The sequence below is a fragment of the Octopus sinensis genome, linkage group LG25 (genome assembly GCF_006345805.1).
Source record: "Octopus sinensis linkage group LG25, ASM634580v1, whole genome shotgun sequence".
Classification (NCBI taxonomy): domain Eukaryota; kingdom Metazoa; phylum Mollusca; class Cephalopoda; order Octopoda; family Octopodidae; genus Octopus; species Octopus sinensis.
Window position 1 is genome coordinate 1,501,826 of NC_043021.1, and position 27,826 is coordinate 1,529,651.

The following is a 27,826-nucleotide window of genomic DNA, read 5'->3' on the forward strand; positions in this document are numbered from 1 at the left end:
CCTACAGCCACTGGGCAAAGGAAAACTGCCTTGCCCTCCCCAGATGATATGATCCTTTCTGCTAAGGGCCCAAGGCCTGAAATTTTGAGGATGGGTGTTAGTTGATTATGTTGACCTCAGTACTTGACCGGTACTTATTTTATCAACCCCAAAATCATGAATGGCCAAGTTGACCTCGGCAATATAAGACCATGTTATTTAAAAATGTTACTTCCATGTTTAAACAGTGATGTGTTATTTGAGAGTGTTTTGGCTGTTCTCTCCAGCAGCTGGGATGACCACAAAGAAGCTCTCTCATCAGATCGAATGCTGGTCCTTATTGGGGCTTTTAGATCCAGGACAACTCTAAGCAAGTAAATCTATGATAAAAGACATGCCAATCGTGACCATCATGTATTTTGTTATATAACGAAAACGACTTCAATATTTCGTGTATCTCCTTTTCTTCAGATAGGCGCAAGCGTGGTTGGTTAAGAAATTCGTTCTGGAACCATGTAGTTTCAGGTTCAATCCCAGTGTGCGGCTTCTTGGACAAGTGTCTTTTATTATAACCCTGGGTCGATGAATGTCTCGTGAGTGGATTTGGGAGACGGATTTGGAAGCCTGTCGGGCATATATATGTATGCGTGTGTGTGCGCGCTTGGCACCCCCTACCGTTTGACAACCGGTGCTGGTTTGTTTAAATCTAACGGTTCGACAAAAGATACCGATGGAATATGTACCGGAGATAAAAACAAAAAAATTGATAAATAAGTACTGGGGGCGATTTCTTCGACTTAAATCCATCTAATTGGTGGTGTAGCATGGCCGCAGTCCAATGACTGAAACAAGTAAAAGATAAAAGAGAAGGGTTTGATTTGTGAGGGGAAATTGGCTGCTATTTCTAGCAGGTCGAACAACCACGTAGCGACCCCTTCACTGAGGCTCGAAGGTCGGTGATTATTGCGAGGTGGTGACAAGGAGGGAAACCGAATCTTGTAGGAGGTGGGAGGCAGAGGAGGAAAATAAGTGGCCAGCAGTTTGCGGACGGTATGTGGGACAGAGACAGTATGAGAGTTAGAAAAAGGGCCAATTGAGAGAGTAATAGAATAGAAAGAACGGTGGATAGGGAGCAGAAGGGCACAGTGTGGTGTGAATCACCACGAGAGGTACAGGAATGTAGCCAAACACTTCATTCATCTCTTTCTCTCTCTCCTATCTATCTATATATCCTATCTGATCTATCTATCTATCTATCTATCTATCTCATCTATCGGTTTGTTCTGTCTATCCTCTATCTATCTCTCTATCTATCTTCTATCTATCTATCTATCTAGCTATCTATCTCTCTGTCTATCTATCTATCTATCTATCTGTCTGTCTATCTATTACATATATCTCTCTGTCTACATAGACATACGCGTATATGTATTTGTGTGTAAGTAGATGTGTGTGTGTGTGTGCGTATATATTTATATATATTGGTTAGCAGGTTCGTCTGTCTATATTTATCTATTTATCTATCTTCCTATCTTCATGTCTGTCTATTTACATCTTACACTCTTGTTTTTTTCTCTCTCTGTCTTTCCAATCCCTCGCATTTCCTTCTCTTCTAATTCTAATTAGAACTTTCCTTTCTCTCTCTCTCTCTCTCTCCCTCAACTTATGCTCACACACACACACAGGTACATACACAGACGTACATACACATACACACACCCTTACTCGTTACTCTCAGCCGTTCCTTTCTAAAAAAAAAAAAGCCTCACTTCTTTTTCTCTTCCCCTCCATCATCCGCCGCCGCCGCCGCCACCGCCGCCGCCATTCACTTACAACAGGACGTCCCGACTGCATTCCTCCCTCTTCTCCCACGCTTCTCTCTCTCTCTTCTCCTTCTTTATTCCCCCCCTCCGTATTTCGTTCAGTTTTTCACCTCATCCCACTACATCTGCTGCTCACTCTCTCACAGCAGTCACTAAACTCCAGCTTTCCCTCCCCTTCCTCCCCCTCCAATTTAAACTGTTCTATCTGTTATAAGTTTTTATTTATTTACTTACTTACACACATAGTCCAGGTTCTCGTTTACTCTCTAACTTTTTTTTCTATCTTCCTTCCAGCGAACTAACAAACTTGTAACCCCATTCCTTTCTCTCTCTCTCTCGCTGTCTCACTCCCTACTCTCTCTCTCCCTTTCTCTATCGGAATTCCGTCAAGTCCGGAGCCTTTCTCATGTCCCCTGGTGCAAGGAAGTGGACTTCGCCATGGGGTCCTGCCTCAGTCTTGACCAAGAAGAGCTGAAAGCTCGGGCCAGGAGTGCCGCTATTGACAAACAACTACGGGCATCTGCCAAAGAGGAAGAAACTGTAGTGAAAATCTTGCTTTTAGGTAAAGTATTCGGCCCCTTTTTGCTCTTCTCCAATCTTGTTTGTCCATCTCCATACTATGTGTGCAAATTATACATCACGGAACAGTACACTATTATATATATATATATTATATATATATATATAATATATATATATACACATACATCATAATATTCTATATTTATATACATACGTACATTTATAGTCTATGAAACGTGCGTATATGTTTCCAAGTTTTGAAGTTTGTAATGTGATCAACGTGAGATCTACACATGTGTACACACACACACACACACACTCTCATTTCTCTCTCTCTCTCTCTCTCTCTCTCTATCTATCTATCTATCGATCTATCTATCTATCTATTTAGCTATCTGTCTGTCTTACATAGACAAGGAAATAGATCGATCGATCGATCGATCGATAATATCTCCTCGTCTATGAAAACTCAAGTGGGGACAAGGGAGTACTCAATATCCGTGGCAGAGTTCAGTTTATGTATCGGCGTGTGTACCTATAGCGGAGGCCACTTATTGCTATCATAAGAATAACCGATAGATAATATTAAGTGGAAGGTCAACTCAGTATCCTGTTTGTACTCGGAACTTACTAAGTGATATAATAATAAGCATTTGATAACATTATCCATGGTCATAATGGGCAACTTAAATAGTTCTCTCCTTCTTTCCTCTCTCACTATATTATATATATATATATATGTATATATATATAATATATATATATATATATAGTATATATATAATCTATATATTGATTATATATATATAGTATATATATATATATATGTATATATATAGATCTATATATATATATATATATATATATCACACACATTTTAATATATATATATATCATATATATATATTAAAATGTGTGTACGTTGGTACCAGGAAATATTTTATTAATATATATATATTGTGTGTGTGTGTGTTTGTACAGTGTAACCCACTCCTGTGTGTGAGTGTGTATATAATGTATATATAATGTAAATAACTCCACTCCTGTCCTCTGTGACATCATGATTAAATAGTCTCACATACTTATGGATTCTTTCATTATTCAAGATTGCTTTATTGTCATCTTTTCTTTTGTTGTTTCCGTTGCTGGAATTTCAACGAAGGTCGATTTCTCTTCTTTTTCTCCCCCCCCCACCCACTTTCCACCGGTCGATTAAAATTAAATATTTGCTGAGTCCTGGGATATCGATCTCTCGAACTAATCGCTTAACTTTAGAGGGTTCGTGCCCCTAATTAGAAAACCTTTTTTTAGTTAATTTTTGTTTTTGCATGTTTATTTAGCTCCAAGTCAGCCTTGATTGAACAGACTTATCTCTACTCAAAGGCGTTCCAGCTGTGACCATCATATCTGTAGATCTGGCAACTACTGCTCTGAAAAGAAAGTGTAATCGTTTAATCTGCTAAAAATAGGGGATAAATCTCCTTCAAATCATAGAATTCGACCCAGGGTTGTCTTAGCGGCATTATAGCCCCCCCCCCGGGCAAACCATTGTACTGGGCCATATTGCGTTTATTTATTGAGAGCAGGCCACAGCACATTAGATCAGAATCGGGTCCCTAAATTTGTGAGGTCCCTGACAACTGCCCAGTGTGTTCGTGGCTTCTGTTGGCCCTAATTTGGCCCATGAAAGTCCAATGCAGCTATAACTTATACAAATATAAATGCTGGGGCTCTCACACAGATTATATATGCGTCTTTGTGTGTGTATGTATATATATATATATATATATAATATATATATATATATATATATATATATATATATATATATATATATGGTGTGTGTGTGTGTGTTTGGGTGGACCCGAGTTTAAGGTAGTTTGGTGTAATATTTACTATCAGAGAACATTGTGTACTTGGATAACTATTTATATAACGAAGACGCATAAACACACACATATAAACAATACAGACAGGTGTGGCTATACGTACATATATACTCTAGGTAGGAAATTAGGTATGCGGTAACAAATGCTGATCTAGAGAGAAGTGTGTGTGTGTGTGGTCGTGGATGTATTTACTTCGCTGATATTCGTTCAGTCGAAGTAGATCTCTTTCTTATGTGGTACTCAATATAAGAGATGTGTGTAAAGTCCATGTTTTTTTTAACTTGAAAGTTTGCATTAAATGTGTGTGTGTGTGTGCGTGTATATATCAAAGAATGCCATATATATATATATATATATATATATATATATAATATACATACACATATGTCTATTATAATATAATATATATATATATATATACACATACACATATGTCTTATATATATATATAGTTATGTAAGTATACATATATATATGTGTGTGTATATATATATATATATATATATATATGTGTGTGTGTGTGTGTTTATGTGTGTGTGTATGCATGTGTATATATATATCTATATATGTATTATGTATATATCTATATATGTATATATATATATATTCATGTATATATATTTAAGTATATGTGTGTGTATATACATATACTTATACATATATGTGTGTGCATATGTATGTATATACATATATATATATACATACACACACCCTCTTTCATACAGTGTAGGGACGTTTATTTATAGTTATACCCGAGTTATTTGCACAAGTCCACCCGTACACCCATCTGTACACGTGAAACATTAATACCTTCAAATCATCCCACCCACATTTCTGGGTATGTCTACACACGGCAAATAAAGAGCTAGCCCGCTGTCCATTACCTAACCGGCCTCTTCTCAGGCGTGATTTTCAAACCTCGCATGCCGCCAGGAGTGACCAACACCTAAGACAGACAGAGTGACAGATAGACATGTGAAACGAGACATTCAGTAAGAATTGTGCCGTAGTTTGAACGGGTTTACTCACAAACTTACATACCCACTAATGTGTATATATATATATATATATATTTTATCTGAGTAATAACCTTATAGCGTGCTTTACAAAGCTCCTCTGCGGGTATCGGCTATCAGATGTTATAATACAGTAGGACGTATGGCTGTGTGTGTGTGTGTATTTATGTCCAGTTGTAACCCGTTTTTCCTTTAGGCACAAGGCTTGAAAGTTGAGAGAGTGGGTTAGTCCACTACATCGACTTCGAAAGGATGAGAAGCAAAGTCGGTCTCGGCGGAATTTGCACTCAGAACAGAAAAGACGGACAAAATGCCGCTAAGCGTTTTGTCCGGGGCGGGGGTTGTTAACGACTCTGCCGGGATTACAGGATTATGCAGTATTTCTTCTTTTGAAGAGTAGATATTTATCATCCCTCAACAACGTAGCGTTTCAGTGACTCTTTGACGTTTCGGCCTGCTTGACCTTCTTCAGTGGATGGTCCGATGAAAGCTAAGCCCGCCGAAACGTCCAAGTCACTATCAACACTGCCCTTGTTGAAGAATACCGTATATACTCACACACACACACACAGAGGGAAAGTACTCCGTGACATACATACGGGTAGGTTAAGTTATACAACAGGAACACACACACACACACACACACACACCACATACATATTCCTTATGCAAATGCACAACTCACATATGCACGTATACCCCCCCCCCACACAGAAACTCTAATATATATATATATATATATATATATGTGTTTATGTATGTATGTACGGTCCGATGATGACTTCGCTGGGCGAAACTTCGAAGTCACTATCGATACTATTTGTTAAAAAGAATGAGGAATTTGTACTCTACATATTGATTGCAAACTTGTTTTTATTATAATTGAACATAAAAACAAACATATATACACACATATACAAAATCGGAAGGACAAACACTGTAGTCTCTCTCTCTCTCTCTCTCTCTCCTATACTATCTATATATATATATATATATATTATGTAGAATACAAACTGGGACAGAACGTAAAACATTTAGAAACGATCAAGACGGGACATTCGACTTCAATCTTCAGTCAAACCGGATCTCCTAGCATTTCGCTGATACTAATATCTACATACATACATACATATATCTATATATATATATATATATATATATATATATATCATATATATATATATATATGTGTATATATATATATGTATATTTATATATCCAGGCTTGCTTACAAAATATCTCATAATACACGTCTCGGCGTATACATATCCAGACGTTTAGACACGCCGAAGCACGCACACACACGCACACCCCCACCCCCCACATGTCTGTAAGAATTGCTGCAAAAATGTGAGGGATTCCCTTAAAAGTCAACAGTTCTGCAGCAGCAACAACAACAACAACAACGAAAACAACAACAGCAGCATAAAGCAAGTTGTCGATTACTCTCCTCCCTCTTTTCCCCCCTTAACGCACCTCAATACTTCCCTTTCTTCTTCTTCTTCCTACTCCGTCGCCTCCCCTCCCCCTCTCTCTCTTTATCTCTGTACAAAGGTCTAAATGGTTCCGTTAATGGGGGGGGGGAGAATACAACAGCCACTTGCTGGCTTTCTTATTTATTATTATTATTATTTATCATTTTTTTGGAATGAAGTTTGTTTGGATCGGCGGCGGCTCCCTAGCTTTTTTGGACGATTTGTCTGTCTGTCTGTCTGATCGTCCCCGACATTTGTCTGTGTGTCCGTATGCCAGTTCATCAATCTTTTCCATTCCCTCACCTCTTTCTTCTCTCTCTCTCTCTCTCTCCCTCGAAGTACCCCCTTATTTCTCTCTCTATACCCAAACTTTTATGTGTGTGGTTCTTTTGGTAGCAGCAAGTCTACGGCTGTCTGTTATGTTTACGTGTGTGTGCATGTATGTGTATATATATCTGTGTGTGTGTGTGTGTGTGTGTAAAACAATGTGTAATACACACATACCGCACACACACACACTCACACACACGTGTGTGTGTTGTGTTCGTGTCTGCCTGCTGCTTATCTACCCGTTTCTCTTTCTACCCCTCCGTCTATCTCCCCCCACCCCCTCCGCTCTTTCTCACCCTGTCAGTCGCTCTCCATCTCCCCATATCTCAACGCCTATCTGTGTCGGGTGTACTCAGGTAAAGTTAGAATCTGTTCAAAGGATTACCTAAAATTATTCTCCTTGTATTTCACCTGTACCTAAAATACGCTGTTACAACACACACACATACACTTACTTCGATACGTGTTTACACTCATACCTGCACATATACACACAGACACATAAATATATATACACAGATACACGTAACAACATTATTTGGACCATGAAAATCCAAATGAACAGCCACGTATTGTAAAACAGACAGGTATTTCAAACGTTAGCAAACACATGCTCTCTCTTTCTCTCTCTCTCTCCCACACACACGTACACAATAGACTACTGCCATCTCTGCTAACTCAGCCCCATCATACCAGTCACTCTTACCTGTACATTAGCTAGAAACATTAACCCAAGGGACCATGTTTCGGTATTAATATATGACGTCAGTCATGAAATAACGTGTGTGTGTATGTTCTCGGGGTGGGGTGTTTGTTTGACTGTTCGAGCTCTGTCGAACAGATGAAAGACAATGTCACACACTCACTCGTGACGTCATAGACTTTTACCGAAAGACTGTCACCAAAGGCCGAATGAATTTTGTGATCCTAAGATACACTGCAGGGTGCTTTGGAAAATATACAAAGCTGAATGGTCACGGTTGGCATCTCCTTTTATTATAACTCTGCTTGATCATAACTGACTTAGAGCTTAACTACTACTACTACTACTATCTTGTCTACTACTAATTTAACACCACCAACCTATAACTTGTAACCACTGCTATTGGCAATCTGACTACACTGCTCCACTGTAACCATTACCACCGTTACACCATTCCATTATGGCCCACCACCACCACCACTGCTCAGGCATACCTATGCAATTGTTTCCTCATAACTTCCTCATACTAGTGACATACTTAGATTGTTGAAAATAATCGATAATTGGGCCCATCCAATGGATCCTCCTATCTACTACATATTACTATTTTTTAAAATTTAAATCCAAGGGAAATAACCCATACCACCTGCAGCTTTTAGCGAAACGATCAATATTTGATTCTCACGATCAACCAACCTAATTCTGCATTTCACTACTCACAGTTTTGAACTGCTAAACATTAATATTGCACTTCCTTAATTTGAATCTCTTCATTCATACATATCTAAACATACATACTTTTTTGAATGCCCATTACTCCGATAATTCTGCATTTTTACAGTTACACTTTCTCCATGGACTGTTTGACTGAGGACTGGTGGGCTAGAAGGCTGCACCAGGCTTCAATCCAATCTGGCAAAGTTTCTACCACTTGATGCCCTTCCTAACTCCAACGGTGGTGCATCAGCATGGCCGCAGCTCTGAGCTGAAACTACAGGAAATAAACACTCCAAGAGTGTAGTGGGTGCTTTTTATGTGCCACTGGCATGGGAGCCAGTCAGGCGGCACTGGCAATGATCATGCTTGAATGGTGCTTTTTATGTGCCACTGGCACAGACCAGTCAGTTTGCACTGGCATCAACCACGCTTGAATGGTGCTATTTACATGCCTTGCCACTGGCACGGGACCAGTCAGGTGGCGTTGGCATCAACCACACTTGAATGGTGCTTTTTATGTCCCACTGGCATAGGTGTCAATCAGGTGATACTGTCATCAGCCACGACAATGACTTCACTTGCCTCTACAGGTCTTTGCAAGCACAGTTTATTGCCCAACGATTGAAGTGTACTCTTAAATGGGCCGGTTATGTTGCACTGGCATAGGCCACGGCTATGGTCTCACTTGGTTTGCTGGGTCTTCTCAAGCACAGCATATCTCCAAAGGTCTTGCTCACTTGTCATTGCCTCGGTGAGGCCCAATGTTCAAAGGTCATGCTTCACCACTAATATAAATGAGTAACAAGGAGGTGTGTGGCTTAGTGGTTAGGGTGTCAGCATCATGATTGTAAGATTGTGGTTTCAATTCCTGGACTGGGCGACACATTGTGTTCTTGAGCAAAACACTTCATTTCACGTTGGTCCAGTCCACTCAGCTGGCAAAAATGAGTAACGCTGCGATGGACTGGCGTCCCGTCCAGCTGGGGAACACTTACACCACAGAAACTGGGAAACCGGGCCCATGAGCCTGGCTAGGCTTTAAAAGAGTGCATTTATTTTTTTTTAACAAAGATGTATGAGTGTTGATTCATTATGGCCATTTCAAGCGACACCTTGAACTGATCAATGAAGGCATTACATCGTTATTACAAAGAGAACCATTCTCATCAGCTGATGTAATACTTCCATTGGTCAATTAAACGAGTCACGCGAAACGGCCATAATCAATTGACACTTATACAACCTTTTTACTCACCTACCCTGGAATCTGCACTTTGGAAGAATTTGGAAAGTATCTTTGTATAAAGTATACGTCTGAAGAAACAAGAGCGGATTTATTCACTAAGCTGGATCATGCTGTCTGCATAAACTGCCTGAATATTGGATGGAAAAAAATTCTATGTAGTGTTTGATACTCACCTAATATTGTTTGAGTATGCAGATTAGTTCCTCCTAACAAGGGGCTCAATTTAAGTACCTAATTCAATTGAATCTAAATAACATTTTTCATATATATTCTTTTATTCTTTTTCTCTTATTCCTGTATTTGTTTTGGTCATTTGACCCTTGAGGGGTTTTTGTCAAACAAATCATCCCCCAGGACAAATTTATTAAGCCATAGTACTTATTCTAGTGGTCCCTTTTGCTGAACCACTAATGTATGGGGACATAAACACACAAACACCAGCTGTTGAGTGGTGGTAGGGGACAAACACAGACACATATATGATGGGCTTCTTTCAGTTTCCATCTACCAAATCCACTCACAAGGCTTTGGTTGGCCCGAGGCTTTAGTAGAAGTCACTTGCCAAAGGTGCCACACAGTGGAGCTGAACCTGGAACTATGTGGTTGGGAAGCAAACTTCCTACCACAAAGCCACGCCTGTGCCTCTTTGCATATCTACAAAATGAAACTTGAAATTTTGAGAAAAATTGTAACGTGTGTCAATATGTTTGTGTACGCTACCATTTTTTTTTTGTATTAAATTCTTATAGCGCAGGAGTGGCTGTGTGGTAAGTAGCTTGTTTACCAACCGCGTGGCACCTTGGGCAAGTGTCTTCTACTATAGCCTCGGGCCGACCAAAGCCTTGTGAGTGGATTTGGTAGACGGAAACTGAAAGAAGCCTGTCGTATATATGTATATATATGTATATGTATGTGTGTGTTTGTGTGTCTGTGTTTGTTCCCCTAGCATTGCTTGACAACCGATGCTGGTGTGTTTACGTCCCTGTTACTTAGCGGTTCGGCAAAAGGGACTGATAGAATAAGTACTGGGCTTACAAAGAATAAGTCCCGGGGTCGATTTGCTCGACTAAAGGCGGTGCTCTAGCATGGCCACAGTCAAATGACTGAAACAAGTAAAAGAGTAAAACAAAGAGTATATGTTTGGAATCTACACCACCTAAAAGATATTTCCCATCCACATGGTTCCGGGTTCAGTCCCATTGCGTAGCACCCTGAGTGAGTGTCTTCTACTATAGCCACGGGCTGACCAAGGCCTTGTGAGTGGACCAAAATCAAAACGAAATCAAGGTCGAAATCAAATTAGAAATTGTGGTTGTGGCTGATGTCAGTTCCGCCTGACTGGCACCCAGTGCTGGTGGCACGTACCCCCCTCACTGACACCTGTGCCGGTGGTACATAAAAACCACCATCTAAACGTGTATGTATATATGTATATATATGAATATATATATTGTATATCAATATATATATGTATGTATATATATTGTATATACATACATATATATATTATATAATATATTATATATATATATACATACATCATCATCATCATCGTTTAGTGTCCGTTTCCATGCTAGCATGGATATATATACATACATACATATATATATATATATATATATATTATATATATATATATATATATATACATACATATATACATACATATATATATATATATATATATATTATATATATATATACATACGTACATACATATATATATATTATATATATACATACGTACATACATATATATATATATATATATATATATAATATATATATTATATACATACGTACATACAATATATATTATATATATATACATATATATACGTGTGTGTGGGTGTTTTTTTTGTCTCCCACGACTGCTTGACAACCAGTGTTAGTTTGTTTACATCCCCATATCTTAGCAGTTCAGTGAAATAAACATTAAAAAAAAAGAAAAAAGGGTCCTGTGCTCGATTTCTTCAACTAAAATTCTTCAAGGCGGTGCTCCAGCATGGCTGCAGTCTAATGAGTGAAACAAGTTAAAGAATAAAAGAATCCATTTTTTCTGGAAGTTATGGAAGTCAGGTGGGGTGGGTGGCAGATGTGGGTAGGTAATACCCACTGCTACACCACCACTAAGTACCACCATCACAGTACTACCCCAACCACCCATTACTACTACTACTGCTACTACTACCACTACTACTACTACTACTATCTTTAGGAATACCACCAAGACATCAACCTCCCCCCCTCCCTGCAAGTCTCATAAGTCCTCCTCTCTCCAAACTACATAACCACCACCTCCACCATCTGCACACCTCCCCTCCCCCTTCCTACTCCCCTGCACCCCCCCCCCGTTGGTCTCTCAAAAGAATGAGGGACATTGATAAGGTAATGATTGCACCTACAACATTGCTAATACCTCACCCACCCACCCTCCTTGCCCCTCCCCTCAACCGGAAGTGGATTGTCAAGCTGAGCCCTCACCAAAAAAAAAAAAGAAGAAAAAGATCAACACAGTGGTCCCTTAAATACTTCCCACTCCACCACCTCCACCACCACCACCACCACTATTCTTTTTCTCCTCCTTCCCCACCTCCCAAACGTTTGCCCCAATTTCTGGTTACCATGGCATGTATGTTTTGCCACAGCTATTGTATGGGGACAGGATGGGTAGGTGGGTCCAGATGCCTTAAATAAACTGAAGGGGGAGTGGGAAGCAGAATTATGTTTAAAGTGGCCACCACCCACTGGTCATGTGTGTGGTTGTGGTGGTATGTGAGCTATTTTACTCATATAAGGAATGGGTAGGGGGGTTTGGGAGTGTTGCAGTCCCCTCCCCCCATTTTGTATGAACATGTATTTATGTATCTGTGTGTGTGTGTGTGTGTAATGTAAAAGACAGAAAATAGAAATCGGGAGACTATTCCATTTTCTGTCTCATATTTTTTTTATATAAACTCTGTGGATATAAAGGAGTTCCTGAAATAAATCCTGTCGTTGACATCAGGTAGCCGAAAACTGTGGAAGGGCTTTAAATAGCATACAAATATAAAATTATTACTATACACACACACACACACGCACATCATCATCATAATCATCATCGTTATCGTCGTCATCATTTAACGTCAGTTTTCCATGCGAGTATGGGTTGGATGGTTTGATAGGAAGCTGACCAGCTGAAGGGCTGTTCAGGCTCCCTGTCTGTTGTGGCATGGTTTCTATGGTTGGATGCCCTTTCTAACGCTAACCACTTTTCAGAGTGTTCTGGCTGCTTTTACACAACACCAGCACAGGTGCTTTTTTACATGGCACCAGCCCCCTATGAGCCTGCAGGATTAGGGATGCTCAGCTAGAGAGGGTTGCAGGGGCCGAGCCTGTATGCAAGGGCCACTACACATTTACTTAGCTTGGCATATTTTTTCAAGCACAGCAAACCGCCAGGAGTCTGGGTCCCATGTCACCCCGCCCTCTTTGAGTCCCAATGTAGATCCTTTCTCGCCACTTTGTCCCACGTCTTCCTGGGTCTACCCTTTCCACATGTGCCCTCTACAATTAGAGATTGGCACTTCTTGATGCAAATACATACATGTTATATATATATATATATGTATATATATATATATCTCTATATAAATGGCAGTTTGTCTGTCTGTGTGTCTGTCAGGTTGTACCCTCACCCTGACCACGGCTTTCAACCGATTCTGATGAAACTTGACACACACATAGCCCAATGTCATAATTCAAAACTAACGCAGCGAAAATTTTGAAAAGTTCTCCCAGTTCTGAAAAAAATTGATAAATTCGACATGGGGTCGAGAATCTAAGCTATTTATATGCAACACATTTTCTGTCTAGGGGACACAACTCGACAGCTAGGGACAGCTAGGAACATCGTATACACAGAAGTATTCGAGTGAAGAGAAGACATTGCAACCTACACATGCGCCTTCGTTCCCTAGAGGGAAAGGACTAGATTGGGATTAGTCGTTGCCTACTAGGGGCTCTTACATACCCGGGAAACGCCGGGCTATGCTGCTAGTATATATATATAAAATTCGATTAGAGGTTATGTTAACCTCATGGAGGGATGGTTTCAGCCAAGGAAATACTGGTTCAATGTCTAGTATTTGGGGGGGTGGGGGAAGCAATTTCCTTAGAATAAGAGGTGTATATATATAAACATGTTGTTTATATTCATATAGAAGAAGAAAATGTAGAATGGGAAGTTAATAATTATTCATTATTAACAGCTGTGATTAATTTGCTGTTAATCATAAACAATTAACTCCCCGATCTCCACTCTCTTTTCCTTCTTTTATATACATACAGATATTAGGCTTCTTTCAGTTTCCGTCGACCAAATTCACTCACAAGGCTTCGGTTGGGCTGAGGCTTATAGTAGAAAGACACTTTCCCAAAGTGCCATGCAGTTGGACTGACCCCAAACTCGTGGAGTTGGGAACCTGGATGCTGTGGTTATTTTCTTCGTTTGCTCTTCTTAGATATTAAACACCCCCAGAGGGAATTCTTGTCTTCTAATTGCAAGGATAGCTTACAATTTACTCAACCCATGCCAGCACGGAAAATGGATGCTAAACAATGATGATGATATATGTATGATATCACCGTGACCGACTAGGCTATCAGATGCTACACATCGCTGGTCACAATGCGCTTTGCATTGTTTTAGCCTTCAAATGATGTCACCCCGCTGGCTAAGCGAGCAGGCCAACAGAAGAAAGAGTGAGAGAAAGTCGTGGCGAAAGAGTACAGCAGGGATCGCCACCACCCCCTGCCGGAGCCTCATGGAGCTTTAGGTGTTTTCGCTCAATAAACACTCACAACGCCTGGTCTAGGAATCGAAACCGCGATCTTACGACCACAAATCCGCTGCCCTAACCACTGGGCCATTGCACCCCCACATGTATGATATATGCTATATAATTCACACACACATTTAGTTTCAAGATACAACTTATGAATGCTCTGGGGTGCATCATCAGTGATGTTTCTGGGGCCTTAAGGGGTTTTGGGTTTTTCAATATAAGACCCTCTTGCCCAGTTGACCCAGCTGCAGTTGATCAAGTCCTATTTTTGCTCATAAAAAGCACCCAGCACACTCTGTAAAGTGGTTGGCATTAGGAAGGGCATCCAGCTGTAGAAACTAACCCTTTATATCCCACCAAACAGATAAAAACACCGTTCATGAGTGAAGACCTTCTTTTGCCTGGAGTGCCAGTATTTCTCCTTTCCACACCCACTGTCTTCAGTGCTTGACATTTTTATAGGGAACCCATTTCTTGTCACCAGTCACCATTCGGTCCCAAAAAGAGTCATTCATGAGATGTGACAGCAAAGAAGAGCACACATTCACTCTCTGCGCATGATTAGACTCAAAAAGTTTGTGAGGAACCCATTGACCCAATTTGCTGACTTTTCTGATGGCATACTGGTATCGATGAATGGTTACGATAGGATTTTGTTCAACCAGAGTTTGCAGGACGTCCTCATCAAGCTCTACAGATCTTCCAGGATGAGTTTCATCTTCTAGGCTGTAGTTTCCAGCTCGGAATTTCTGGAACCACCATTGACCCTGGCTTATGCTTACTGTCCGATCCCCATATACTGCATTAATATTCCTCACACTTTCCATTGCATTGTTGCCTTTATTAAACTCATAGAACAAAATATGCTACTTTATTCTGACCCCCCCCCTCCAAGTTTTAGTTCATGGAATTGAACCCCAACTATTATTTATAGGATGACCCAATATGTATCTTTGTATATATATATATGTTTTTACTTTTTTTATTATTCTTACTGTCCTGTTCTTCTTACCATTTTTACTCTCTGCAAAAAATCCCAAATTTTATTTAATTTGCTTTGCGGGAAGGATTGTTTCAATGAAGTCGCATCTTGTCCTTGCCTTCGAAACGTGGAGTAGACGAAACAGGAACAACTGAAGAAGGGGAATATTCCTTGTGTTGTATGTCTTGTACTCTGTTTTTTTCGTTGTTTGAAAAAAAGTTTTTTTCTATATATTTTGTTTTTATGTTTCCGTTTCTCATTGTGTTCAACATTTATTTTTATGTCCTGTACCCATATATGCATGTATATATCCATATATATGTAGGTATGTACGTATATGTATGTATTTATGCATATCATCATCATCATTTAGCGTCCGCTTTCCATGCTAGCATGGGTTGGACGGTTCAACTGGGGTCTGTGAAGCCGGAAGGCTTCATCAGGCCCAGTTAGATCTGGCAGTGTTTCCACGGCTGGATGCCCTTCCTAACGCCATATATATATATATATCATATATATATATATATATATATATATATAATATATATGTGGAGGCGCAATGGCCTATGGTTAGGGCAGTGGACTCACGGTTGTAGGATCACGGTTTCGATTCCCAAGATCGGGCGTTGTGAGTGTTTATTGTGTGAAAACACCTAAAGCTCCACGAGGCTCCGGCTTGTTTTGGAGAATTCGTTGCAGCTGCTTCCTCCTGAATAATATCCCAATGATGATCATATTCATTGCTAAAAATCATGTAAAACAAAAATTGCCAAAAACAATCACAGTAATGAAAGCATAAGAATCCAAAATTTTGGATTGCAGGACCAGATTCAGCACGGAATGTTTTTAATTTACTCACAGAGTCAGCCTGATTCCAAAATGTTATGATATATTGGGCTACGACTAGTAAAGTTGAAAAAGTGTGACACACTGACACACTACATTTATTATATGAGACATGTTTAATTTTGGGGAAAACTCTATTTCAATTAAAGCGTATTTTATACATATATATGTGTGTGTTTGTGTGTATATGTATATGTATATATGTACATCTATATATATATATGTATGTATGTTTGTATGTATTAAAGAAAGCAAAAAATGAAACCACAATGGTTGTGTTCAGTAGTTGGTTCAGTATGTTGGCCACAGGAATTTCTGTCCAGGAAAGTTGTACACAAACTCCCTCTTTCTCTCACATACCCATTCTCTCTCTCTATCTCCTTCCTCTCATTGCCACCATCAACACTACTACTTTTAATAAAACATCAACTCTCCCTAAATTTCTTTGTCTCTCTTTTTCTTTCTCTCTCTCTCTCTTTCTCTCTCTCTCTCTCTCTCTCTGTCTTCACCACAGCCCTCGCTGTCTGTATACCTATTATTACTCTCACCCAGAGTGAGGAAGTGTCACTGAATAGTGAGTGGGGTGGGGGTCAAAGTGTGACACACTGACACACAGAAATAGTTTTCACATTAATTGTATTATACACACACACACACATATATATTTATATATACACACACACATATATATGTATGGACATGCACACAACCACATGTATACATATATACAAACATGTACTTATATATATGCACACATAGATGTAGTTAGCCATGTGTTTGTTCCGGTGTACAAATGGCTGGAGGTGGTTGAGGGAGATATTGAAATACATGGAGTAAAGATAATTTAATCATTCAAAGCTAATGATTAATTCATTGTGAAGAAATATTTATCTCCGCAGCCTTCCCCCCCCCCCCACATTTTGACTGCTCACTCCTTATTTCCTATATCTTTAGCATATTTGCTAACTACACACACACACACACACACACACACACAGGACATGGATGCACACACACACATACACTCACACGGATGCACACACACACACACACACACCTACACATATGCACACAGGACATGGGTGCACACACACACATACATACACTCACACGCATGCACACACATGAAGAATTATACGTATACACACACACACACACACACACACATGTATGTGTAAAATAACCACCTATAACCAGGCAAGAGAGTTAAGAGGGTAGCTTAGCAACCGTCCACACGGTGTTTGGGCTTGGTCTCACCACAGGACACCTCGGGTGAGCATCACCTACTGTAACTCTGGTTCAAGCCTGTCCTAATCCTTGTGAGTGGATTTGCTGGATGGAAACTGAGAGAATCCCACAAAATCTGTTTGTATGTCTTTCTGTGTGAGCATGTCTATATATATATATATATATATATATTATATATATATATATATATATAGGCGCAGGAGTGGCTGTGTGGTAAGTAGCTTGCTAACCAACCACATGGTTCCGGGTTCAGTCCCGCTGCGTGGCATCTTGGGCAAGTGTCTTCTGCTATAGCCCCGGGCCGACCAATGCCTTGTGAGTGGTTTTGGTAGACGGAAACTGAAAGAAGCCCATCGTATATATGTATATATATATGTTTGTGTGTCTGTGTTTGTCCCCCTAGCATTGCTTGACAACTGATGCTGGTGTGTTTGCGTCCCTGTCACTTGGCGGTTCGGCAAAGGAGACTGATAGAATAAGTACTGGGCTTACAAAGAATAAGTCCCGGGGTCGATTTGCTTGACTAAAGGCGGTGCTCCAGCATGGCCGCAGTCAAATGACTGAAACAAGTAAAAGAGTATATATATATATATATATAGATATTTGTATATGTATATATGTATATGTATATGTATACCAGTGCCAGTGGCATGTAATGAGAAGCATCCAAATGTGACCGTTGCCAGCGCCGCCCTGACTGGCACGTAAAAAGCACCCACTACACTCACAGAGTGGTTGGCATTAGGAAGGGCATCCAGCCATAGAAACATTGCCAGATCAGACTGGGCCTGGTGCAGCCTTCTGGCTTCCCAGACCCCAGTTGAACCGTCCAACCCATGCTAGCATGGAAAGCGGACACTAAACGATGTGATGATGATGTATATATATATATATATATGTATATATATATATACATATATATATATATATATGTATATATATATGTATATATGTATATATATATGTATATATATATGCATATGTATATATGTATATATATATGTATATGTATATATATGTATATATATATATATGTATATATATGTATATATATGTATATATATATACATATATATATACATCCGCTCGTGTCCGTTGCCAGCCTCGCCTGGCCCCCGTTCCGGTGGCATGTAAAAACACCATCCGTTCGTGTCCGTTGCCAGCCTCGCCTGGTCCCCGTGCCGGTGGCATGTAAAAGCACCATCCGTTCGTGTCCGTTGCCAGCCTCGCTTGGTCCCCGTGCCGGTGGCACGTAAAAGCACCATCCGCTCGTGTCCGTTGCCAGCCTCGCCTGGCCCCCGTTCCGGTGGCATGTAAAAACACCATCCGTTCCTGTCCGTTACCAGCCTCGCCTGGTCCCCGTGCCGGTGGCATGTAAAAGCACCATCCGTTTGTGTCCGTTGCCAGCCTCGCCTGGTCCCCGTGCCGGTGGCACGTAAAAGCACCATCCGCTCGTGTCCGTTGCCAGCCTCGCCTGGCCCCCGTGCCGGTGGCATGTAAAAGCACCATCCGTTCGTGGCTGTTGTGCCAGTTCTGTCTGGTACCTCTCTTTACTCTTTTACTAGTTTCAGTCATTTGACTGTGGCCATGCTGGAGCAGCCTTTAGTCGAGCAAATCGACCCCAGGTCTTATTCTTTGTAGTCTCTTTTGCCGAACTGCTAAATTACAGGGATGTAAACACACCAGCATCGGTTGTCAAGCAATATTGGGGGGCAAACATACAAACATATACACACACATGTATATATATATATATACATATATACGACAGGCTTCTTTCTGTTTCCGTCTACCAAATCCACTCACAAGGCTTTGGTTGGCTCGAGGCTATAGTAGAAGACACTTGCCCAAGGTGCCACGCAGTGGGACTGAACCCGGAACCATGTGGTTGGTAAGCAAGCTACTTACCACACAGCCACTCCTGCACCTATATTATATTACATTCGTATGTAAAACTATATATATTATAGAGTTTTATATTATATCTGTTGAAAGATGATCTCTGATTGGTTATTGAACTCCAAAACGTTGGTTTCATCAAGGCCGATGGACAAACAGCCGATTGGTTGTTTAACCAACATTAAGCAAATGATCAATTAGCTGGTTAGATATTTAACTGATTGACTAACATTAAAGAAGTGATATTGAACCAGTGTGTGTGTTTATTATTATTATTGACATAATGACCGTCCCAAGACATAACAAGATTTGTTTCAGCTCATGAATTCACATAAAAGATCTTGCAAACCCATTAAAAAAAAAAAACCATCAATAATTATAGATTTCCAATGGAGTCAATCATTAGTTAGCTGTTATGTAATGAGGGAGTTTCATGGGATGGGGTGGGGATAAAACTACACTTTCTTTCAACCCCTTACACACCATATCTTCCAGCATACAAACTGATGTGATATATAGTGTAACCATTGAAGCATCGTCTCTATCTTTCCAAATTCTGTTGCATTTTGCTCAGGATTTTTGGTTCTCCAAAATCATCTTGGTTTATAAGTCAACCTAACTTTTTTTTTGGTTGTAAATTTTGGTCTGAAAAATTTTGGCTCATCTACCAGAATATACATATTCTTTCATATGCATATTCTCTCAACCCTTATCTACCATATCTTCCAGTATACAAGTTGATGTGGTGTATAATGTAAACATTCAAACAGTTTTCGCTTTCTTTCCAAATCCTTCTGCATTTCACATGGATATTTCGGTCCACCAAAGTTGTCTTGGTGTTTTAGTTAGTTAGTTAGTTAATTTTTTGGCTCAAAAGCAAAAAGCAAGGCCATGTAGAGGGACATGGAGTTAAGTACAGGGTGGTGTTCATGTAAAGAGTTCAGGCCACTTGAGGTCAAGGGAGACTTTAATTCAACTCCAGCATTTTTGCTTGTGAATCTTGGTTTGAAAAATTTGGCTTCTATGCCAGAATATACAACCCCTTACACACCATATCTCTCAGTATACAAACTGATGTGATATATAGTGTAAATATTGAAACATCATCTCTATCTTTCCAAATTCTGTTGCATTTTGCATGGGATTTTTGGTTTTCCAAAATTGTCTTGGTATATAAGTCAATGCGTGGAGGCGCATGGCTTAGTGGTTAGGGTGTCAGCATCACGATCATAAGATTGCGGTTTCAGTTCCTGGACCGGGTGAGGCGTTGTGTTCTTGAGCAAAACACTTCATTTCACTTTGCTCCAGTCCACTCAGCTGGCAAAAATGAGTAACGCTGCGATGGACTGGCATCCCATCCAGCTGGGGAACACATACACCATGGAAACCGTGAAACCGGGCCCATGAGCCTAGCTAGGCTTTAAAAAAAGCGCATTTATTTTTTTTCAACAAAGATGTGTGAGGGTCATTTCATTATGGCCATTTCAAGCGACACCTTCAACTGATCAATGAAGGCATTACATCATTATTACAAAGAGAACCATTCTCATCAGATGATGTAATACTTCCATCGGTCAATTAAACGAGTCACGCGAAACAGCCGTAATCAAGCTGGGGAACACACACGCTACGGAAACCGGGCCCATGAGCCTGGCTAGGCTTTAAAAGGGCACATTTATTTATTATATAAGTCAACGTACCTTTTTTTTCAGTTGTAAATTTTGGTCTGAGAAATTCAGCTGATATGCCATAATACACAATACATATTCTTTCGTGTGTATACGCATTCTCTCAACTCTTACGTACCTTATCTTCCAGCATACAAGTCTATGTACTGTATAGTGTAAACATTCAAATATTGTTATCTTTCCAAATTCTGGTAGATTTCACATGGAATTTTTAGCCCTCCAAAGTTGTCTGGGAGTTTAAGTCGACCTACCTTCTTTTCTTTTGTTAATTGTTTCGCTGTGAACGTTAATTGGAAAACTTCGACTTGTATGCCAGAAAATATGGTAATTTCCAATGATGTCCGACTCTTTCATGCAAGCAGTGTGTGTGTGTGTGTGTGTGTGAAATAATGCTGTCCAGCCTCTTGACCCACAAAAGCTCTGTGTGTGTGTGCATGCATATATATATGTGTGTATACATGCGTGTGTGTGTATGTGTGTGTGTGTATACGTATATGGTACAGAGAATGTGTGCATATGTATATATGTATGTATGTGTGTGAATATGTTTGCTTCCTTCATACAGAGGTTATGGGTGTGTATGTAACCTTATAGGTACATGTGTGAATAATGTCCAGTCACTTGATACAGAGTGTGTGTGTGTGTGTGAACAATATCTTGTCTTTTTAATAAGTGGATTGTGTGTGAGTAGTTGATTAAATAGTATCCAGTTATTTGAGGCAGAAGCCATATGTATGTGTCTGTGTGTGTGTAATAAATGTATATGTATGTATACACACACACTCACACACAAGCACATAAATACACATACATATATTACACACGCAGACACACATACATAGTTTCTGCCTCAAATAACTAGTGTGCATACATACACATGCACACACATACACACATGTATGTATATGTATGTATATATATATATATATATATATATATATATTATATATGTACGTGTATAAATATATATATATATATTTATGTATGTATGTGTATATATTTGTGTGTGCGTTTGTATTATATGTATGTATATATGTTCATATATGTAAAATATTTATGTTTATATATGTATATATATGTGTGGTGTGGTTATATATATATATATATATATATATATATATACCTATCTGTGTATATTATATATATATATATATCCTATCTGTGTATATATATATATATATATATATATATATATATATATAATATATATATAATGTGTGGGGGTGTGTGTGTGTGTGTATGTGTGTGGTATAAAATATATACATATATACACACACACATACATATATATATAACGGGAAGCTTTATGAAAATAAACAAAAGACGAAGGCAGGTGGAAAACAAACGAACAATTGTATTGTATGGCGCTCAGGAAATATAAATAAAACAAGTCTTTACGTTTCGAGCTACGCTCTTCAACAGAAAGATACACAGAGAGAGAAAAAACACAGAAAGAAGGAGAGAAAAAAAATGCGTGCAGTAGCTAACGAATCAACATGGCGATCTGATTTCGGCCAGAGGTCAAAGATCAACATGAGACGCGAGAGCGAAATAAGGGGAGATAATAGGGTTGAGGACCAGCTAAAAGTGCGTGGGAGGGGTCTGGATGTGTTGTATAGGGTGGTGTGTATGTATAGTATGTATAAGGGTGTGTGTGTGTGTGGTGTGGTATGAGAGAGATTAGTGCGTGGATTGGTCTGGACGTGCGTATGTATGGGTTGGTGTATGTATTAGTATGTATTAGTATGTAAGTACGTATTGGTATGTATAGGTGTGGTTGGTGGTGTTGAGAGAGTATAAGTGCGTATGGGGGTCTGGACGTGTGTATGTATAGGGTTGGTGTAAGTATAGTATGTACTAGTATGTATTAGTACGTATTAGTATGTATTAGTTGGTATATATATATATATATACATAAATACATGCAACATACATACATATATACATATATATATATATATATATATATATATATATATATATATATACACTCATACATACATATATACACACACATATGCATGGATGTATGTATGTATATGTATATATATGTGTACACATACATATATATATATATGTGTCTGCAAATGATGTCCTTAATGTTCCTTAATGGACAGTACATGCGTGTGTGTGTGTGTTTGCGTGTGTGTGTGTGTGTGTGTGTGAGTCTGTAGAAACGGTTACCCTCCTTACAGGAAATACCTTACATAACTTCATCTCACACAATGTAGATAGATTCTTACAGCTCTTTCTTTCATTTCCTCCCACTCTCGCCCTTTCACATGCACTCTCTCTCCCTCGCTCCCACTTCTCTCTCCCCTTCTCCTATTGCTTTGCTTTCCGTTCTACCTCTCCCCACCACCACCACCACCACCACCACCACCACTTCACTGTCCCTCATTCTTTCTCTCTATCTCTTCATCCCATCTCTGTTATTATCAACTTTTTATCATTCCTTCATCTAGTTTCTCTTTAAACTTTCTCTCCTTGAATGAGACCAGAGAAGTGTGAGCGCACAAAGTGTATAAATGGAACATCTGCATTTGGAGATACGTAATATGTATATGTGTATATACATATATGTGTGTGTGTGTGTGTGTATATATCTACATATGGAACATACACACTCATATGTAATACTAACACAGATATAACAGATTCTGAACAATGAAGAATTTAATAGCAATTTGGAGAAAAGAAATATAAATTTCATTCCTGGCAGGAATTAAGGCGACAAGTTGGCAGCATCTTCAGCCAGATGGACAAGATGCTTGGCAGCGTTTCTTCTGAGTCTTTATGTTCCGTGTTCAAGTACTGCTGAGGTCACCTTGGCTTTTCGTCCTTCCAGGGTTACGCTTTTTACCCTTTTTCTTGTTTCAGTCATTTGACTGCGGCCATGATGGAGCACCGCCTTTAGTCGAGCAAATCGACCTCAGGACTTATTCTTTGTAAGCCTAGTACTTATTCTATGACTTCTCTTTTGCCAAACCGCTAAGTTACGGGGACGTAAGCACACCAGCATCAGTTGTCTAGCAATGTTGGGAGAACAAACACAGACACACAAACATATACACACACATACATACATACATTATATTATATTATATATATAATATATATATATATATATATATATATATATATATATATATACATACATATATACGATGGTCTTCTTTCAGTTTCTGTCTACCAAATCCACTCACATTATTATTATTATCATCATCATATCTATAAAAGGCATGATGTGTGTGTGTGTGTACGGGATTGTAATTTATGCACATCCACAAATTAGCATGCATGTCGCTCAAATTTTAGGACATTCGTCAACACCCTATCAACTTATTTTTTTCCCCGAGGCACCCGCGGATAGCATAAAAATCTATTTTCAGCCATAGCTTTTAGCCATAAAAAATATCAGCCATAGCTTTTTTGATGGTGTCTAACAAAAAAAAAAACAAGATAAAGAAAAGTGTAAGAGGGGCATAGAGTTTCACGGGAAAGACAAAGAAAGGATTATTATTATTACAGGAAGGTGGCAAACTGCCAAAATGGTTAGCATGCCAAACAAAATACCTAGCATCATTTCATCCGACTTTACATTGTCTTCCATTGAGGTCATCTTTGCCTTTCATAAATGAAGTACCAGTCAAGTACAGGGGCTGATGTTTGTGACCATCCCTCCTTCACACAAATTCCAGCTCTTTGTGCCTATTGTAGAAAAGATTATTATTATTATTATTATTATCATTGTCTATTGACTCTTGTTGCTGTCCATCCCTTTTGGGGACGTAACCCATGATTCTAAAATTACAAAGGATGTGTTGTTACTATTTAACGCCAACCTCCTGGTCTCAAGAGGCTGATCCTTTTGAGTTCACGGATACTAATGTTTATCAAGTGGTTTGCCAGTGAACTCATTCACTATTTTTTTCCTTGAACCCCAAAGCACTGACAATGATAAGAATCACTCCACCACTTCAGCGTTCATTGTCCGCATCCGGTTTATTTCCATCTCTGAGTCTTTAGTCTTTGGTCATATTTTTTTTTTCCCATGAATTTTGTGGATGTATTGATTGTCTATTGGTGCGCATTTTCATTTCCTTGATAATGATGTCCAGGCATTCTACTGTCATCATCACCATCATCATCATCATCATCATCATCACCACCATTATCACCATCATCATCACCGTCACCATCACCATTATCATCATCACCACCACCACCACCATCATCACCTTCACCATCATCATCACCATCATCATCCCCACCACCACCATCATCATTGAGAGCTGGCAGAATCTCCACCGATCTTGACTTTGCTTTTCGTCCTTTTAAGGTGGATAAAATAAGTACCAGTTACATACTGGAGTCGATGTAATCAACGTTCAGGCCTTGTGCCTTTAGCAGAAAGGATTGTTGTCATCATCATTATTTAGTAAGCTGGGCAAAATGCTTGGCAGTATTTCATCCGTCTTCACTTCCTGAGTTCAAATTCCACCGAGGTCGACTTTACCTTTCATCCTTTTGGGGTCTGCTTGTTAACAGACAAGTGTTGGCAGCAGGAAGGGCATCCAGCTGTAGAAAATCCACCATCGCTTGACGACCAATGTGGTGTGTTTATATCCCTGTAACTTAGCGGTTCGGCAAAATCGATCTGTAGAATAAGTACTAGGCATACAAAGGATAAGTCCTGGGGTCGATTTCTTCGACTAAAACCCTTTAAGGCGGTGCTCCAGCATGGCCGCTGTCAAATGACAGAAACAAGTAAAAGAATAAAAGAATAGCACTGGGGTTGATCTGTCTGACAAAATTCTTTAAGGTACTGCCCCAGCATGGCCACTTGTCTAGTTGACTGAAGCAAGTCAAAGATACGCACATAATATAAAGGATTATCCCTCGAGCTTATCCAACAAGAGATGATGCCAATGGGTTACAGGATGTCTGCCACCAAATTAGAATTAAAGCAGAACTGGGATCGGGGTGGGGTGGGGGGTAGAGAAAACGGGGTGGGTGTCGAAAATGGGGTAGGGGTCAGTTTACTGAGTCAGGTTTTACCTAGAAGATACGCCATCCCCCATCTCCCCCCACCCCGAGCCGAAACTCTCCTACCTCCGCAATCCACTGCACCTCATTCCACTACACAGACACACCTTTGATCTGGCTGCCGTTCCACCCACGCCCACCTCCACCCAAATTACACATATCTGCTCTGTTCCCTTATCAACTCCCTTCTGCCTCCATTACCACCATCACCACCCACGCCACTCTGCTTCCTCTTCCAGCCACCTTATGGTGGCAATAGTCAGTGGGGGTGTTGTTGTTGTTAGTAGTGGTGGTGGTAGTGGTGGTGGTGGATGGGGGTGGATTCGAGAAGGTGGGAGGAGTGGCACCAGTTTTTATGACTGCTGTGTTTGCTGGCTGTGTTAAGTTAGTCATTTAGTTTTTCTTCAGGCTCACCTCATCCTGGTCACAACCATCGCCCCCCCCACACACACACACCAGCACCGCCACCACCACCATCACAAACACCCCAACCCTCACCCACAACTACCCCTCCACTGCTCTCCTCCCATCTATCAGCAGCCTCACCACTACCACCACACCACCACCACCTCCACTACTGCCGTTCAACACTACTCCATCCCATACACTCACCAGCTGTCATCATCATCATCATTATCATCATCTTCACCACCACCACCATCATCATCATTATCATCATCTTCACCACCACCACCATCATCATCATCATCATCATCATCACGTGTACTACAAACACATGGGCATCCACCATCTTACCCCTCCTCCTCCACCACCACTGTAAAAACAACCACTCCTCCTCCTCCACCTCCCATACTACTTACTGCTCACACATTCTGCCTCAGATCACTGCAACACCACCACCACCACCACCACCACCACCACCACTACCACTATCACCACCACCACCACCACCACTACCCCCCCTGTCACTGCCTCACCATCATTCACGCATCATATATTGCATGCCATTACATATCTCTACAGACACACAGATATCTGTATAACACCAGCGATCTTACACACACACACACATACATACAGACAGATACACACACACACACACAGACACAGATATCCATATAACACCAGTACACTCACACACATGCATACACTCACAAACATACACACACACATACATACATGCATGCATACACACATACATGTATACACTCACACACTCTTGTATGCACGCACTTACACCAACTCTCACACAACCACACACACACACATACACACTCTCTATCTGTCACACTCACACACTTTCTCACATTCATGCACGCAACCACGCAGACACACACATAAACCACTATCACACACACACACACAACCACAAATGCTATGATGTGTAATTACACAATTATTTCACCATCACAATCCAATCATGAAACCTCATGTTGTCATTCAATCTGCTAGAAATAGCTGTTAAATCTCCCTCAGATTACACCCTCTCATCTTAAAAAAATTGAAGGACATATTCTGGGTCATATTTAGACCTAGTTGGGTCCTGGGGTCAACAGGTTTTGGAAACCCCTACAATTTTACTAATTCAAAACATAGTGTAATAAAAAGGGCCCCATTAAATCTG

General features: G+C 39.9%; 1 protein-coding gene across 2 annotated transcripts in view; it reads left to right on the forward strand.

Annotated features, from left to right (window-relative positions):
- The first annotated feature begins 2,006 nt into the window (after nt 1–2,006).
- LOC115224467 (guanine nucleotide-binding protein G(o) subunit alpha) overlaps nt 2,007–27,826 on the forward strand; it is a 67,460-nt gene continuing 41,640 nt past the window's right edge. For both annotated transcript variants that reach the window (XR_005003867.1, XM_029795376.2), the window contains exon 1: nt 2,007–2,364. Coding sequence is in view for 1 of the 2 variants with exons in the window: in XM_029795376.2 (XP_029651236.1) it covers nt 2,241–2,364 (124 nt within the window). In the remaining variant the exon portion in view is untranslated. The remainder of the gene's footprint in view (nt 2,365–27,826) is intronic.